At 54.5% G+C, this 14,057-nt stretch overlaps 2 protein-coding genes across 3 annotated transcripts; one reads left to right on the forward strand and one right to left on the reverse strand.

Annotated features, from left to right (window-relative positions):
* Positions 1–103: 103 nt before the first annotated feature.
* On the reverse strand, positions 104–9,955 carry USP39 (ubiquitin specific peptidase 39). Its single transcript, XM_020780105.3, has 13 exons — positions 9,594–9,955; positions 9,034–9,103; positions 7,912–8,006; positions 6,875–7,011; positions 6,184–6,336; positions 5,475–5,700; positions 4,532–4,609; positions 3,579–3,646; positions 2,994–3,182; positions 2,365–2,507; positions 1,284–1,419; positions 898–984; positions 104–563 (listed from the first exon to the last, which is right to left on the reverse strand). Exons 1-13 carry the CDS (start codon positions 9,802–9,804, stop codon positions 513–515), a joined length of 1,644 nt encoding a protein of 547 aa, XP_020635764.3. The 5' UTR covers positions 9,805–9,955; the 3' UTR covers positions 104–512.
* Positions 9,956–10,011: 56 nt separating this feature from the next.
* On the forward strand, positions 10,012–13,781 carry C8H2orf68 (chromosome 8 C2orf68 homolog). Of its 2 annotated transcripts, none has more exons than XM_020780107.3 (4): positions 10,012–10,266; positions 11,813–11,928; positions 12,133–12,278; positions 12,514–13,781. In XM_020780107.3, exons 1-4 carry the CDS (start codon positions 10,196–10,198, stop codon positions 12,634–12,636), a joined length of 456 nt encoding a protein of 151 aa, XP_020635766.3. In that variant the 5' UTR covers positions 10,012–10,195; the 3' UTR covers positions 12,637–13,781. The 2 variants fall into 2 exon arrangements, with proteins under 2 accessions (XP_020635766.3, XP_072835239.2); XM_072979138.2 differs by lacking the exon at positions 10,012–10,266 and adding an exon at positions 10,814–10,971.
* Positions 13,782–14,057: the final 276 nt, after the last annotated feature.

A 14,057-nucleotide genomic window follows, 5' to 3' on the forward strand; every position in this document is an offset into this window, starting at 1 on the left:
CCTGTGGAACTCGGCAAGTGGCAATCTGAATCTGCCTGCCGCTCTTCCAGTACGAGGGCAGGGCTGTGTTTGGGGCGGAGGCAGAGGGAAGACAGAAGGTACGTACAAAACCAAGTGCACACGTTTAATGCAGAAACGGGGGTGGATGCAGCAGCACCCCACACAAGACACCCGGCTCCTCCCGCCCCACAGCCCTGGAGGCTGCCTGAACAGAAGGTTTCTACAGGCAGAAGGCAAGCGGCGGCCAGAGAGGCCTCAGCAAGTCCCTCGCTTGGCCATCTTGCACACTCTGTGTCGACTAAAGTGGCAGCGAGGAGGGCCTATTGATCCGGATGGTCTGAAGAAGGGGCGGACGAACCACACTGGGGAAGGCAGTCTTCTCAAAGGGAGGTCAAGTTCCCTGCACGGCCCCAGCTGCCCCACGGCTGGAACCCTCCAGAATATGCAGGAGAGGTGTTGGGGGCCCGACCGCCCCTGCCCTCTCGAGTCCTCCGCAGCTCCCGCTCTCCCTTTTATGCCCCTTGTTGGTTAGTCTCTTCTTTGCCATCTCGCCTCTTCCAGATCTACAGAAATAAACCAAACCCCTTAGGAGTCAAGAGCACTTTTTCTTTGCCTTATTCGTTCCCCCTGCAATGGCGCTGAGAGGCCCCAGGATGGACCTGAAGGAGGCCTTTCAGCTTATCTGCTCAGTCTGTCTACTTGGCCTCAAGGGGCCAATGTGCAAGGCCTCCACGTCAAGGGGGCCCCCCAGGAAGGAAGGCTGGAAGCAACTCCCTGCACTGACATTCCCTAGGAGCCAGAGGGTCTCTCAGCACCTCCTCTCCCCACCCCAAAATATCTGGGATGGACTCCACCCGCAGAGCCACCAGGCCGGCTCTGAACAACCTCAGCACTCACCTGGATGTAAGCCTCAGAAAGCGTGATCATCTGGGGGAGAATGTCGGTCACCTGCAAATCCTGCAGCTCATACCACTTGCCCGTTCCCTGCCGGAGGGGAGGGGGGTCACAAAGGGGGAAGCAACATCAGAGGAGAGGCTAGACAGGAGAGCACCAGAGGGCCTACGGGGCCAGGCGAGGTTGGCTTTTGGCAAGCACAATACCCTGTTCAAGGTGTCCTTCCATAAAAGAGGCTGTAAGTCCTATAGCAGAGCTGCCAAGAACCACAGGGGTGCCCGAGAAGCAGCAGGGCAAGAACACGGTCATGACAGGACAGCCCAGCCCAGCCCACACACACACACACACACACACACACACACACACAGAGTGCCCCGCTGAGGACTCACATGATGCAGCACGTGGATCCTGTAGGCTCCTTCCGCAGGTTTCCCATCGTGCACAATATTCGCAATGAGATCGTAGGTCGTGTTCTCGTGCACCGCCTGCACTTCCTCGGACAGGTACTCTCGCAGGTCCACATTCCTGCAAGAGAAAAGACAGCACTAAATCGACTTGCAGGTGGCTAGCTTCCTGCCCAAAACACCCCACACAAGGATCGCCCTCCAGACAGACATCCGCAAGGAGCCCATGGCGGCGCCTCGAGCAGAAAGCTCGGCCCAAAAGGGAGCCCATTGGCCTTCACTCGGATCCTGGTTCAAGCCAGCTTGTGACTGTACAACTACTAATTCCCAGAATGTGACCCTCTTCTCTCTGTGGTTCTAAGAACCATCATCCACTTCTGAGCACAAACATGGGCCATCCTCAGGGCTGTGGCCAAGACTCAACGGGGTCCCTGCAAGAAGCCAAGAGACGGCAGCAGCTACAGCCAACTGGGCAGCCCTCATCATAGATGGTTTTTAGAGGAAGGCCGCTTTGCAGAGGGGAGAGAGGGTGCTTCCAGGACCACCATTCTCAAGCAACTGCTGGGCCACGCCTCTGAACTGGGAGACCTCTCAGGAAGTGAAGGAAGCGCAGGGCCCTTGAAGGTGGCTCCAGTGGGGAAGATCTATGCTGATCCATTGAGCTAAGAATGTGTAGTTTTTTGGCCATTTCACTCTGGACATCAGCTCAGAAGCCCAAAGTCAGAGGCAGAGCACTTGCTAGACACAGCAGGATGTCTTGGCTCCTAGGACCCACCAGGGCTGGCAATAACCCATTTCTGCCTGGAATCCTGGAAGAATCCTGAGCTAGATGGGCCACAGATCTGACTCTACAAAAAAAAAATTCTCTGCTCCTTGAAAAAGCCTAGAGGCCAAAAGAGCCTATCACGGTGAAACTAAGAGGAAGCTAACCACCCATCATCAATCCAGAAGTGACTTGAGAAATCACATCAGCTACGAGGCTCGTTCCTAGTTCAGTTTTCACACCAGGAAGCCATTGGTTGAACCAGGTTTCAGAGCTGTCACCACTCCCACAGAGGGCACTTACGTGATGGGGAAGTTGACAATGGTGGGGTTCTTCTCCACAAAAAAATTGTTCTTGGTAAACCTCTTGATGCAGAAGATGAGGTAAGGTGGCAACTTGGTGAGCTGAAAGCGCTTCAGGAAGTTCTCCTTGTAGGTTTTGTATTCCTGAAAGACCGAAAGCAAACTCCGGTGGCAACCCTGCCTATGGAGGCACTGCCAGGTCAGTGGGGCAAACCTTGGCTTCAGAAGCTTCCCCGGCTGAAGTGGTGAAGGTCAGATCCCCCTCCACCCCAAAGGGAGAGACTGGGTGGCTGCTCCCAGAGAGCCTTCCAGCAGACAGGACAAGCACCTCATGGGGAGGAAAGCGTGCAGGGAGGACTTCCCTTGCACAGGCCCCTCCTCGGCTTACAGTCCTGTAAAATCAAAGGGAAGCTCACGGATGGCTCACAGGTGGACCAGGACGAGCAGACAAGCCAGCCAGGAGGGGAGCTCTGTCAGTGAGGCAAGATGGGGGCAGCCTTTGGCTCAGCAGGGCAACACCTGGAGCTTCCACCACACAGCTTTCGGTCCGAAGGATGTCGCCTACCCCTGCACCCTCCCCGCCTTCTCTACCCTGCTCTCGAGGTTCAGAGCTGGAAGGGAGAGACTTACCTTCTCTGTAATTCCATTGAACTTGGCCAGGATGTTGAAAAGGGGCACCTGTGGAATGATCAGCTGCTCCTTCTCATCCTTGTACAGCGGGGCAGTGGGGAGATCCAGAGTCAGGTACATGAAGGTGGACTCCACCATCTTCTCCTGATACTCGTCATTCTGGAGCAACTGCTCCTTCTCCTCTGCAGGCTGGAAGAAAACAAGGGTCAGCAAAGCAAGGGGGAATGAAGCCTCAGGGCAGCCACAGACGGGCTTGCGGTGGGACAAGCAGAGTGGGGGCGGGGGCGAGTGTACATGTGGAGCAACTCCTTCAGACAAGGTGCCTGCAGGATGGGCAGGACCTTCATGCCACTCACCCGCCTGCTGTAGATGTGGATGGTTGCTGCCAACCTGTGCCCACAAACCCGGGACACTCTTTCTCACACTTTGTGAGTGTCAAATGTCAAACACTGAACTTTGCAGGATACTCTCCTGTAGCCCCAGATAAGGCAACCTCTTCCTACCTCCTGCCCCACTCCCAGGAGCTCCTCCCAGGAGCTTCCCCCACCTTTGTAAGAAAGAATCCAGCAGCTGACAGAAACGTACCAGATCTGGGTGTGGCAACTTCTTGGTAAATATCCGCATGGAGCCCTGAAAAACATCTGTCACAATGGCTGTCGAGAAATAACAAAAAGGCGAAACGTTTTAACTCCTCCTCCATGGCTCGAGTCGTTTGTGATTCTGTTTCAACAATCTGTTTTCCACCTTTGAGGAATTCTGTGAGACAACTCGCAAAACAACCCTCCCTCCAATAAATCTACACATACAAAGCTGAATTGTGTTTGTGCGTGTAGAGAGAACCACCCCAACTTAAAATACACATGATCTAGCCTAAAAAGAGGGAAACCTCTCACCAAAGCTTACAGAAAAAGAAAAAGTCAAAGATGTTTTAAAATGGTGGGAAAGGAAGCGTCTTCCCTCCTGCCAGGAAGGAAACTCCATCGCTGCACTGTCACCACCAAGGAGGTGCTCTTCTTGATACCCACCGGCTAAACTTTCAGTAGAAATGGGCCAGAGAGGAGAGCCTTGGAAGCTGACCTTCAGAACATTGTCACACGGGGCCATGCCAGAACCTCAGAGGGGGAACCTGGGCCCTGGCTATTTAGGGCTCCCATCCAGTAATACAAGCACTAAATTGATCCGACTACCTCTCTCCCGACGAACTCACGGCCAGCTATGGAGAACCTCCTGGAGGTCTCTGGCCTACCAAGGATGGTGAGGCAGAGGAGAAGAGCGTCTCTTGTGATAGCCCACCTTGCACCTTTCTCCTCAGGGAAGCCGATCTGGCACCGTCTGTTTTGCTTTCCCGCACCAGGTGGAGACACACACCAAGCTTTCTTTGTCCTGAAGGCGCTTATTATAATAATGTGCTGGAATCACATCCTGTAGGACTTTTTTCTACCAATCTTTACCAACCCTGTGCCGTTTCCCAACAGTTTGTAATCTTATTTAGGAGAGTGCATGAAACGACCATGGAGGCGTCGCCCTCCGTCACTTACTCTTTTTCTTTCTCTTTGTCCCACCAAGAGCCAAATGCAGGGCATTCAAGAACCAGGAAAGAAATTCGACTGCATCGCCTGCAAAGAGGGAGAAGATAGACAGGATGGAAGGAAGGAAAGGTAGCAGAGTCAGCTAAGGCGGCAGCCTCCAGGATCCAGCCTCAGTACTTAGAGGGGAAAAGAAAAAAAAAACCCTTCCTCAAGGTAAGGAATCCTCCACTCGAAGTTGTGCAAAGAAGGGGTTGATGCAGGCAAGAGGCCAACTGACCTCCCCCCCCCCCCTTTACACATTGTTCTCTCATTCCCCCTCCAGAGATTGTAGATGGACAAGAACAGAAACTCAAGGGGAAGATCAAGTCAGGGTGATCGGAGGGGGGAAGAGTCTGTTGAGAGTGGTGCAAATGTGTCCAGAGGAATGACTTGTGGGTGGACCTGGCAAGGCAGGAGGGCCAGGGCTCTGGATGGGAGGCTACAGAAAGACTGGAATTGGCGAACTGGCGGCAGTTGCTGCTGATGCCCACCCGGACTGGTGGGGCAGAAGACAGACTCACCAGAAACAGAACAAACTACATCTGGTTTGACAGCCAACTTTCTCTCTTGCACAGCCTAAGTGCCCCTCGGGCCCTCCCCGATGCACCGCTGACTGGGTGCTAAGGCTTCCTTGCCCAAACAGTGGGGCCACCCCAATCACAGCTTGAAGCAGCAGCAGAAAGAAGAACAAGGGGAAAATGGAATTCTGAGTCACACGAATGGGTGATTGTGGATGGCACCCACACCCCCTGCCTGACAGGGTGGGACAAAAAATATTTCACCAATAAAAAAGGACCCGTCCTATCACTTCCAACAGCTTGCTACTTGGAGGGAGGCTGCAGCGGTTAAGGCAGCCAGGAGGCTGCTCCGAGGCCCTCGTTCCCTTTCCTTCTCAGCTCCTGCCCTCTCTCACCTTGCTTGGTGATCTGGAAGTTCTTCTTGCTGCAAAGAACCACCGCCTGCAGCATTTCATGGGGAGAGACATGAGCTTTGAAATTTCGGGGATTCCACAGCTTCCTCATGAGTTCTCCAAACCTCTGGACCAGCAGAAACATGATGTCTCCTGGAGGACGCTTGATGCTCTTGTAGTTCTCCTCCTCCAGGAAATAATTCCGTAGGGGCGGGACGTTCGACAGGGCCTAGAAACATTGGGGTGATGAGACGTTGGACGGCGCTCATTAAAGCGCAAAGGCCCCAAAACTAAAAAGCAGAGTAGACTGCATCGCAGGGCTAAGTTCGATTGAGATGCTATCGCAGCAACTGAGCTCCGCGGCCACCGGCCCTACAATTTTACACCCCTGAATTCTGGAGCTCAAGATCTTGCTCAAGGAGTGGCTGCTGTCAGGCCCACACCACACAAGCCCAAACAGCAGGAGATCTCTATTCTAGGTGTAGCCTCAGTTTACACCAGGTGCAAATGTTAAGATGTTGTGAACCCCGGAAGGGGAGAATCGAGGCACAGCACTCTGCCGAGCACAAGCCTGTACCGACAGCGCCAATGAGAAGGCTTCCGAGCCACAGCCGTCCCCACAACCTTGTCTAAAAGGGCAGCCAAGTGGTTCCTAGGGGGCTCCCACATTCTCCTCCTCCGCTTTGTGTTTTTTTAGTCCACATCCCAGTACCTGGAGGACCGCATTGGCATAGTCGTTGGCTTTTATGTTGTTCAGTCCCACAATGCCTGGCAGATAGGTGGTGCCATCGTAGGCCCGAGAGAGCTTAGCCTGCTTGTCCAAGTTGGCAATGTGCTGCTTGGTGAAGGTGGGCTTCAGAACATACTGGAGGGCGGAGAGAAGACAGAGGCCAGGAGAGGGTCAGCAGGAGCCAGGCAGCTCTGCTGTGGTCAAATCAGAGCCTCTGCCTAGCCATGGCTGCCCTCCCCGGAAGGTCACTCTGCAGATTGTCAAGGTTCAGCTGATAGACTGTCAACAATGCAACAGCAAATCATTTTAAGCAGCAGCATTTTCAACTGTAAACACACTGTTCCTTTAACAGCAAACATGGGTGAATGAAGTCCTATCAGTGTGGGAGCAAGACAAGCCCAATGAAAAATAAGGCAGTGATTTCTACACAGAAGATTATGGTCCCACTAGTTATGAAATAGTACAGGACACACACTTATACATTAAAAGAATGTTAAAAACCACAGCAGCCTTGGGAACTTCAAAGACCTACAGAATGTTAATGGAACAAAACTTTAAAAAATACTATTAAATCATTTATCAGGAAAGCAGACTTCCACCTTCACACTAAAGAGTATGCCATTTCCCTGCTGGGCTTCACAACCCTAAATCCTTCATTTAGAAAGCCACGTACAGTGATATCCTCAAGCGAAGAGTCAATGATTTCATAGTTGTCTGGCAGGCAGTAGAACTTCAGGGTGTGAAGGTTGAGGAAGACATGATGGCTGAACTGGACACTGTGGATGTAAGCATGGGATTTCAAGCCCCGACCTGCAGGGAAAAGGGGAGGCAAGCAAACCCTGTCAATAAGAGAGAGGACACATCTGGCTCTGAGCAACTGAACAGACGTAAGAATGACTATGGATACCAGGCACTATCATACATTGTATTTGTGGCACCAGTGACAAGTTGCACTGGCTAGGGAGGCTGCTGAGATGTTTGCTGGAAATTTATTCATTTGGCAGCATCTCACACAAAAAGCAGGTTGAAAGAAGTTAGGACGCAAGGAAACGAAAGCCGAAAGGAGAGCAAAGACAAAGACAAGGAAGGAAGGAAGAGCACATATAGGCAGTGGGCTTAGAAGGAGTAACCTGCTTCCTTCTTGGGGGGTTGGGGAGAGGAGGCAGAGAAAATAAGTAACAGAGACTGAGAACTGAGGCATGCCGGCTCAGAGGGGGCCTGCATTCAAGAAGGGAGGCTGGCCAAAAGACAGAGCAGGGGAAGGAAATGGGGCAGGGCAGAGAGTGGCTAGAAAAGTCACCACGGAGAGGAATAATGCTTGCCAAGGGAGGCTGCTGGCTGCCAGGACCAGAGTGTATCCTGACATTCTGCTCATGGAGGATTCTCCCAACTGATGGCAGAGTCAATCGCTGGCAATCCAAAGGGTTCACAAGGAAAGTGACCAAGGCTGAATTTCACACACGAATTTTTTTTTGGGGGGGGGGACAGCCAATTTTAAGACACTATAAAAACACAGTAAGAGGGAAGAAGTACTGCAGCACCATTTATGAGACTTCTGTGATCAGAAGCTTCGTCCTAACATCTCTCCCTCTTTACTTCACATATGAAATCTGCTCCTAGATTTCCCAGCATTCTCCACCACAGAGGAGGCATTTCCAGAAAATAGTTTTGTACTGAGAAACGGAATAATGAACACGGAAACAAACTCACCCTGGAAATATTTCCCACACACCAAACAAGCATAGACGTTGATATGCGAGAGAGAAATAGAACACAGCTTCTCAAAGTCAAAGTCCAACACACTCCTAGAATGGCACAACATTGACACATTAATGCCACCTGATAGGCAGAAACCTTAGTCCAACAACATTTAATAGAACCCCCAAGCAGAGATCAGCACTGCCCACGTTGCATGGCAGATGGGCACTGCGGGAGACCAGGGAAATGCCTATCCAGCAGAATGCAGGGAAGCAAAGGGTTTTGCCCCTTTTATGCAGAATTCCTAGAGAAGAGCCCCATCCTCCCTCACAGAAGCCCTGTATGTGACTCCCACCTTTCGCCAAGCCTAGCGCTTCAAGGGAGACGGCGCTCCTCTCCCGCAGGACAGCTGCAGAGTTGAGGAGGCCTCCAAATTTAACTCCCTACCAATATTTATTTACAATTGTTAGTAATATTGAAGCCTGTTAGGTGGTCCAGAGAGCTGGGAGTAACTTTGAAAGGAGGACTTTTGACTGTGAGGCACACTCGGACTATTGCTACTTCTAGTAAACAAATGTAGCAGTCATTTCCGCTGTTTCTGGATATTACTAAGAACATGACAACTTTTCTTATTGTAGCTAAACTGTTATTTTTCTTTGTTTGCTTATTCTAAATTGGAAACCTTTTTTCTATTTACAACCCTCCTCCTACTTTCGCAGCTGCAAATATTTTCAGAGACAGCTACTTGCAAGTCCATTCCAACAATGTACCCATTTGTAATCAGTCTGAATACAAGCCCCTAGTTCTTTATAAAAAAAATACAACAGGTTAAAATATTTGTGCCAAGTTATACACAACTAGCTCTATATACTCTTACAAGAAACAGACTAAATTGCAATCTGAAATAGAAATAAGTAATGCATACAGTATATTTAAATCATTCCAACTATATGTGGTTTTAAAAATTCCCCCTAGTATTAAATTGTCCACAAATTGTACATCTTAGCATGAGACACTGTGCCGTTACATCTGCTTTATCTGTTGCTACCCACATGATTTTTCCACCTCTGCATATGTACTCCCCCCCATACATCAATTTATTGCCCCCCTGCCTTATTTCAGCTTGATACTGACTTGTTTATGGTGTCCAAGTAGGGGCAGTGTCTGCTTCGTCGGTCCTCAGGGTCAAATCGGCCATATTTTGCTATTACAGGTAAACGGGAGAGAAAGGTGGTATTATTTACTTAATACCCGCAGTAAGAGCAAACAACTGCAGAAGACTAACGGAGATGAAAGCAAATAAGTAGGTTTGCCATAAACTACTTGGCTCCATCAAAACGATACAGCACGTTTTGGTTTCTTCCTCTCCCCAGAAACACGACGCACCTTCAGGGGGAAGCAGGCGCTGGCACAGAAAAGCCTGGCCTCCCCCCACACCGCCCACAGCCGCTTCCGCCCGAGGGCAGCCCTCTCGCCGCCTCCGCCAACGGACGTCCTCCCTCCTCGAGGATCATGCCCACAGCTCTGCCAGGCCACGCTTGCACCCGCCCCCCAAGATGTTGCCGAGCAACAACGCCCATCATCCCCACCCGGCCCGGCCGACGGCGGGGGCGCATGGGACTTGCTGCAGGCCCGAGCGTTCCCTGGGGCCCCATCGCCTCTTGTGGCGAGGCGTTCCGCCGGCCCGCACCCACCGGTGGGCTCGTTCTCCTCCTCCTCCTCCTCCCCGGGCTCCTGCTTGATCCTGGGCTCGTCTTCGGGCTCCCGCTTTACTCGCACGGGACCCGCTTCCGCGGCAGGGTCCACCGGCCTGCGCGACGCGATCCCTCCGTCCCAGACAGCCTCAGTCTTGACGCGGCTGGAGAGCGGCCGGGAATCCCGCTCCCGTTTCACGCGAACCGACATCTCCACGGAAACCCCACGGCCGTCTGCGCACGCGTCGGGAAAGGAATGATGGGCGCACTTGCTACGTCATCACTTTGCAGACGACGAGGGGCCCCGCGTAGATCGAAGGGCGCCTATGACGCTCTCTTCTTGCGACGGCGCTGCAAAGGCAAGCTTTGGAAGGCGACGATTCTTTGCGCATGCGCATGCTACTTCTCCCGAGGTATCGTCCCATCTGACGCGAACGCGCTTCTACGCGGAGCCAGAGAAGTCTGGCTGCGCATGCGCTGTGGCGGAAGCCGCCTACCTGGCTTTGCCAGCAGTAATTGCACTGATCGAGTAACTACTTGTAACTGGTTGTTTTAAAGTAGGATCTTGGAGATGGAAACTACTCCATCCGGGCAATGCCAGAATGGCTAGAGGCCGGGCAGACGTGCTGGTCTGCGAGTGGAAACCGGGGCCCTCCCCGGGAGCCCCTCCAAGGTCTCGCCCGGCTCCCTCGAGCCCCGGAATTAATTCATTTGCAAGGAACTGCAGTGACTTAATGGCAAAGGTTGCGGGAGGGGGGGGGCGATGCCTGGCCTCCTGTTGCCCGAGGGGCCCATAGCTTGAAAGGCAGCCTCCTGGAGCCCACCGACCCGTCCTGCTCGGGAGAGCCGGGCTCCCCAGCGGCCCCCTCCCAGCCAGAGACCCCCTCCACCCCCCCACCCGGGGAGTCTCGCCTTTGGCGGCCCTCCCACCCCCAGTCCTGCCCGGGGATTCCAGGCGTAAGCGGTCCCTCCTCCCGGCAGAAAGAAAGGGGCTGCTCGTGGGGCGGGGGAGGGAGGTGAGCCGGGGCTGCGTCCAGTGGCGGGCAGTCCCAAGGGCTTGGGCGCTCCGCCGCGCCAGACGCTCCCCTTCTCTCCCCGGGGGGGGGGGGAACGACGACGACGGAAGCCTCTTGGTAGGGGGCGGGGCCGAGGCCGGGGGCGGTCGCTTCGAGGGCGGTTCCTCCGCGGAGCCCCGCCTGGCCCGGGGGCGGCCGAGCGGGAGGGAGGGAGGGAGGCCAGCTCGCATGGACGCGGCGGCGGCGGCGGCGGCGGCGGCGGCTCGGGACGGCCCGGGATGGGGGGGCGGCTGCCGGCGCGGCGGGCGCCTGGACCTGAGCCACGGCTTCGTGCGGCACATCCGGCGCAACCAGATCGCCAGGTAGCGAGCGGCGCCCCTTCCTTCCTTCCTTCCAGCGGAGAGAACGAGAGCCCCCGGCCGGGAGCGGAAGGCGGGCGGGCGGGCGAGCGCGCGGGCGGGCGGGCGCCCTGGTTCCTGGAGATTCGCCCGCCCGCCCGCCGGGTCTCTCCCTCCCCGGAGGTGGAGGGTGCGCAGCCCCTGCCGGGGAGCCGGAGCCTCCTGGCCGGCCCTGCGAGGAGGCGCCCCGGGAGTCCGAGACGACGCCGGCCCTGCTCCCCTGCCCGAAAGCGAAGCCCCGCAGCCAGGCTGGCGCCCCCTCCGGTCCGATGCCGAGGTCCGGAGCTGGGCCCCCAACGAGAAGGTCCGCCGCCCCCGCCCCCGCCCCCGCCCCCGCCCACGAGGCCAGCCTGAGGGTTCCTGCTTGGCACCCCCGGGCGGCGGCGGGGGGGGGGAGAAAACACGCTGGAGTTGGAAAAGGTGCTCACCTTGGCGCCTGGAAGCTTCGGGGACGGATGGTTTGGCAGTAAAATATGGGGCCCCACAAAAATAGATCCAAAAGTGGATTTTTTGGGGTCACATTTGTGTTTGTGGGGGGCAAGTGGAAGCAAAAAAGTGCCACTGAAAAGGGTAAAATTTGCTCCTAAGTGTAACAATATTTCTCAAAGGGGAAAAAAAACACAGTAATCCATACTAGGTGGGCAATTTTGACCCAGAGTGCAGGACATGAGCCGGGGAGTTTTAAGCCTCCGCTTCAGTGCCACTGCCCCCCCCCACACACACACACACCACGGCCTCCTCCTGCAACAGGAAGCAAAGTCCTGCCGGTGACTTGCATGGCTTCAGCCTCCCATTTCCTCCCCAGGGATGATTATGACAGAGAAATGAAGCAAGCTAAAGAGAAAGTGAAGAAGAGACACACACCAGCTCCAGCCCGACCTAGGAAACCAGATCAGCAGGTCTACCACCCTTGCAGGAGAAGTGAGTTCACACATGCGCGCACACACTCACCCTGCCTGCCTGCCTCTGTCCTGCCCCTTTTCTGTGTGACATCTGCATCCATGGAGGGTCATGTCTCTTCCTTGGGGGGGGGGGGAGAGGGCTGGATTGCCTTTGGGACTGGCTTGTTCCAGTGGAGGCAGGAAGCTGGCCGCTTCCCTCTGGCATCTCCCTTTTGCTTTCCAGGTAAAGCCGAAGCCCCGTCTGGCCTCGAGTACGAGGGGTCCAGCGAGAGCAGCTCCAGTACGGACCCGGACCCCAGTGGGCCAGCCCTCTTCTGCCTGGAGTATGAGGCGGAGAGTGGCAAGGTCACCTCTGTGGTGGTGCACCAGGTAAGCGGCTGCTGCTACGTACAAAGGAAAGGCCACTGTGGAGAGACTAATTAATGAACCCTTTAATCCAGGGGCAGGATGAGTCCGGGGCCCTGGTGGGGAACGAGGCCTCAGAGGCACAAGAATTTCCCCACGAGTTTTGAAGGAGTTTCCCCGGCCCTCTCTTCTGCACAGCAAGGCAGCTGTTTCATTCGACGGCCCTCCCTCAGTGTCCTCCCTTTGTGTCTCCACGCAGGACAGCGACCCCGGCGAGGTGGTCGAGAAGATCAGTGTCCAGAACCCGCTAGACCCGGCTCTGCGTGAGGCCCTGAGGCAGCGGGTGCAGGAGGAGCTGGAGAAACGGCGGGTGAAGCGCTGAGGGCCGACGCTGAGGGGATGTCTCTGCGATTTGCTTAGCTGGGGAAGACTTTCCGGGGCGGGGTAGGTGGTCTCCCGGTGGCCAGCGGGGAAGCTCCCCAGTGGCCCAGGTGTTACCCGGAGCCCCTTTCTGTCACGAGGCAGGGTTGTCCTCCGTGCCTCTCACCTGCTCGTCCTTTCTTGCCGGGGCCGAGCCCAAAATGAGGATTTGAAGCAGTCGTGGCTTCAGGTGGAGAAGCTTGTCTGGGGATGTCGCTGAGGGTCTCATTAAGAAAGAAATAATTCAGTTGGATTTTGTCAGATGGCTCTTTGTAGCCACGAGCTTCTTACCAATCCCTGTATCCTGATAGCTCAGCAGTTCTTAGCCTTTTTGGTGAACAGCCACACGGCTGCCTGTCATGCTTCTAGAAAATTAGGTGAATTCAGGCCGAGACAGACCCCATCCTTTTGGTTCCTTATAACTTTCTTGCCGACAGGAGGTGGAAAAGTGGAAACACGGCCTCCAGCTTGCCTAGACTGTGACCTTGTGTGGAATGGCATGCCCTAGATCAGAGGTCCCAAAACCCTGGTCCGCGGCCTGGTGCCAGTTGGTGGCCTGAGCTGGACTAGGCCGCGGAGACAGACCTCCCACCCCCCCCGCACTCACTCACCCCCACACAGCTGATTTGCGCATGCGTGCGTGCTCCAGCGTGCCCAGGTTTGCGCATGGGCACAAGCACGGGGGTGCCCCACCTTCCCCAGCCAGTCTGTGGGGTGAAAAGGTTTGGGGACCCCTGCCCTAGATGATAAAGCGCTGGGTTGTGGGAGGGAAGATAGTCTACAAGCAGTAGCAGCTGGACCTGGCTGGCTGGACTTTCCTTCCAGGGTGGATGAGCGGCGTCAGGGAGCAGTCTGTGGCACACCCTGGGTCAGATCCACATGGGTCTTTATACAGCGTCTTGTTTCCAGATCCATCCGTAGAACCTCCTTCCCGACAATTATGCTGAGGAGCTCAGCTCGTTGTGTTTCATTGGTATGGGTGGAAAGTAAAGCACTTGTGTTAAATATGGCTTTCAGTTGTGCATGATGTTGTGGTATATTCCTCTGTCCTGCAAATGTTCCAAAATGTGCTTATAATTGTAAATACATACATCTAACTTGCTGTCACCTCTTGTTCTCCTCTGGTATTTTTTTCTGAGTGTTTACTATCCTTCTCGCCTCTCCCAGGAAGCTTTAAAATCTTTATAGTCCGCTGGAAGTATTTATAGGCTGCCATGCCTTGGTAGAAGCAGAGACATGTTAAAATTAGGCTTTCTACTTCTAAAGGAAGCGTAGGGTCCCAATACTGGGGGGTGGGGGTGACCAGCATGGCCTAAAACATATGAGGGAAAAGTTGCCTTCAACAGAGATCTCTTTAAAACCCCTTTGACAGTCTGTGGTGGA

The sequence above is a fragment of the Pogona vitticeps genome, chromosome 8 (assembly GCF_051106095.1).
Source record: "Pogona vitticeps strain Pit_001003342236 chromosome 8, PviZW2.1, whole genome shotgun sequence".
In the NCBI taxonomy this organism is placed as follows: Eukaryota; Metazoa; Chordata; class Lepidosauria; order Squamata; family Agamidae; genus Pogona; species Pogona vitticeps.

What these genes read in the sequence shown, in the direction of transcription:
- C8H2orf68 (XM_072979138.2), top strand. Translation starts at nt 10,838, where the DNA reads ATGGACGCGGCGGCGGCGGCGGCGGCGGCGGCGGCTCGGGACGGCCCG. An exon ending in CGGCGCAACCAGATCGCCAG is followed by an intron (nt 10,972 to 11,812) that starts GTAGCGAGCGGC and finishes TTTCCTCCCCAG; the next exon opens with GGATGATTATGACAGAGAAA. An exon ending in CTACCACCCTTGCAGGAGAA is followed by an intron (nt 11,929 to 12,132) that starts GTGAGTTCACAC and finishes TTTGCTTTCCAG; the next exon opens with GTAAAGCCGAAGCCCCGTCT.
- USP39 (XM_020780105.3), bottom strand. Translation starts at nt 9,804, where the DNA reads ATGTCGGTTCGCGTGAAACGGGAGCGGGATTCCCGGCCGCTCTCCAGC. An exon ending in GGAGGAGAACGAGCCCACCG is followed by an intron (nt 9,104 to 9,593) that starts GTGGGTGCGGGC and finishes TACCTGTAATAG; the next exon opens with CAAAATATGGCCGATTTGAC. An exon ending in AGTTGCCACACCCAGATCTG is followed by an intron (nt 3,183 to 3,578) that starts GTACGTTTCTGT and finishes GTTTTCTTCCAG; the next exon opens with CCTGCAGAGGAGAAGGAGCA.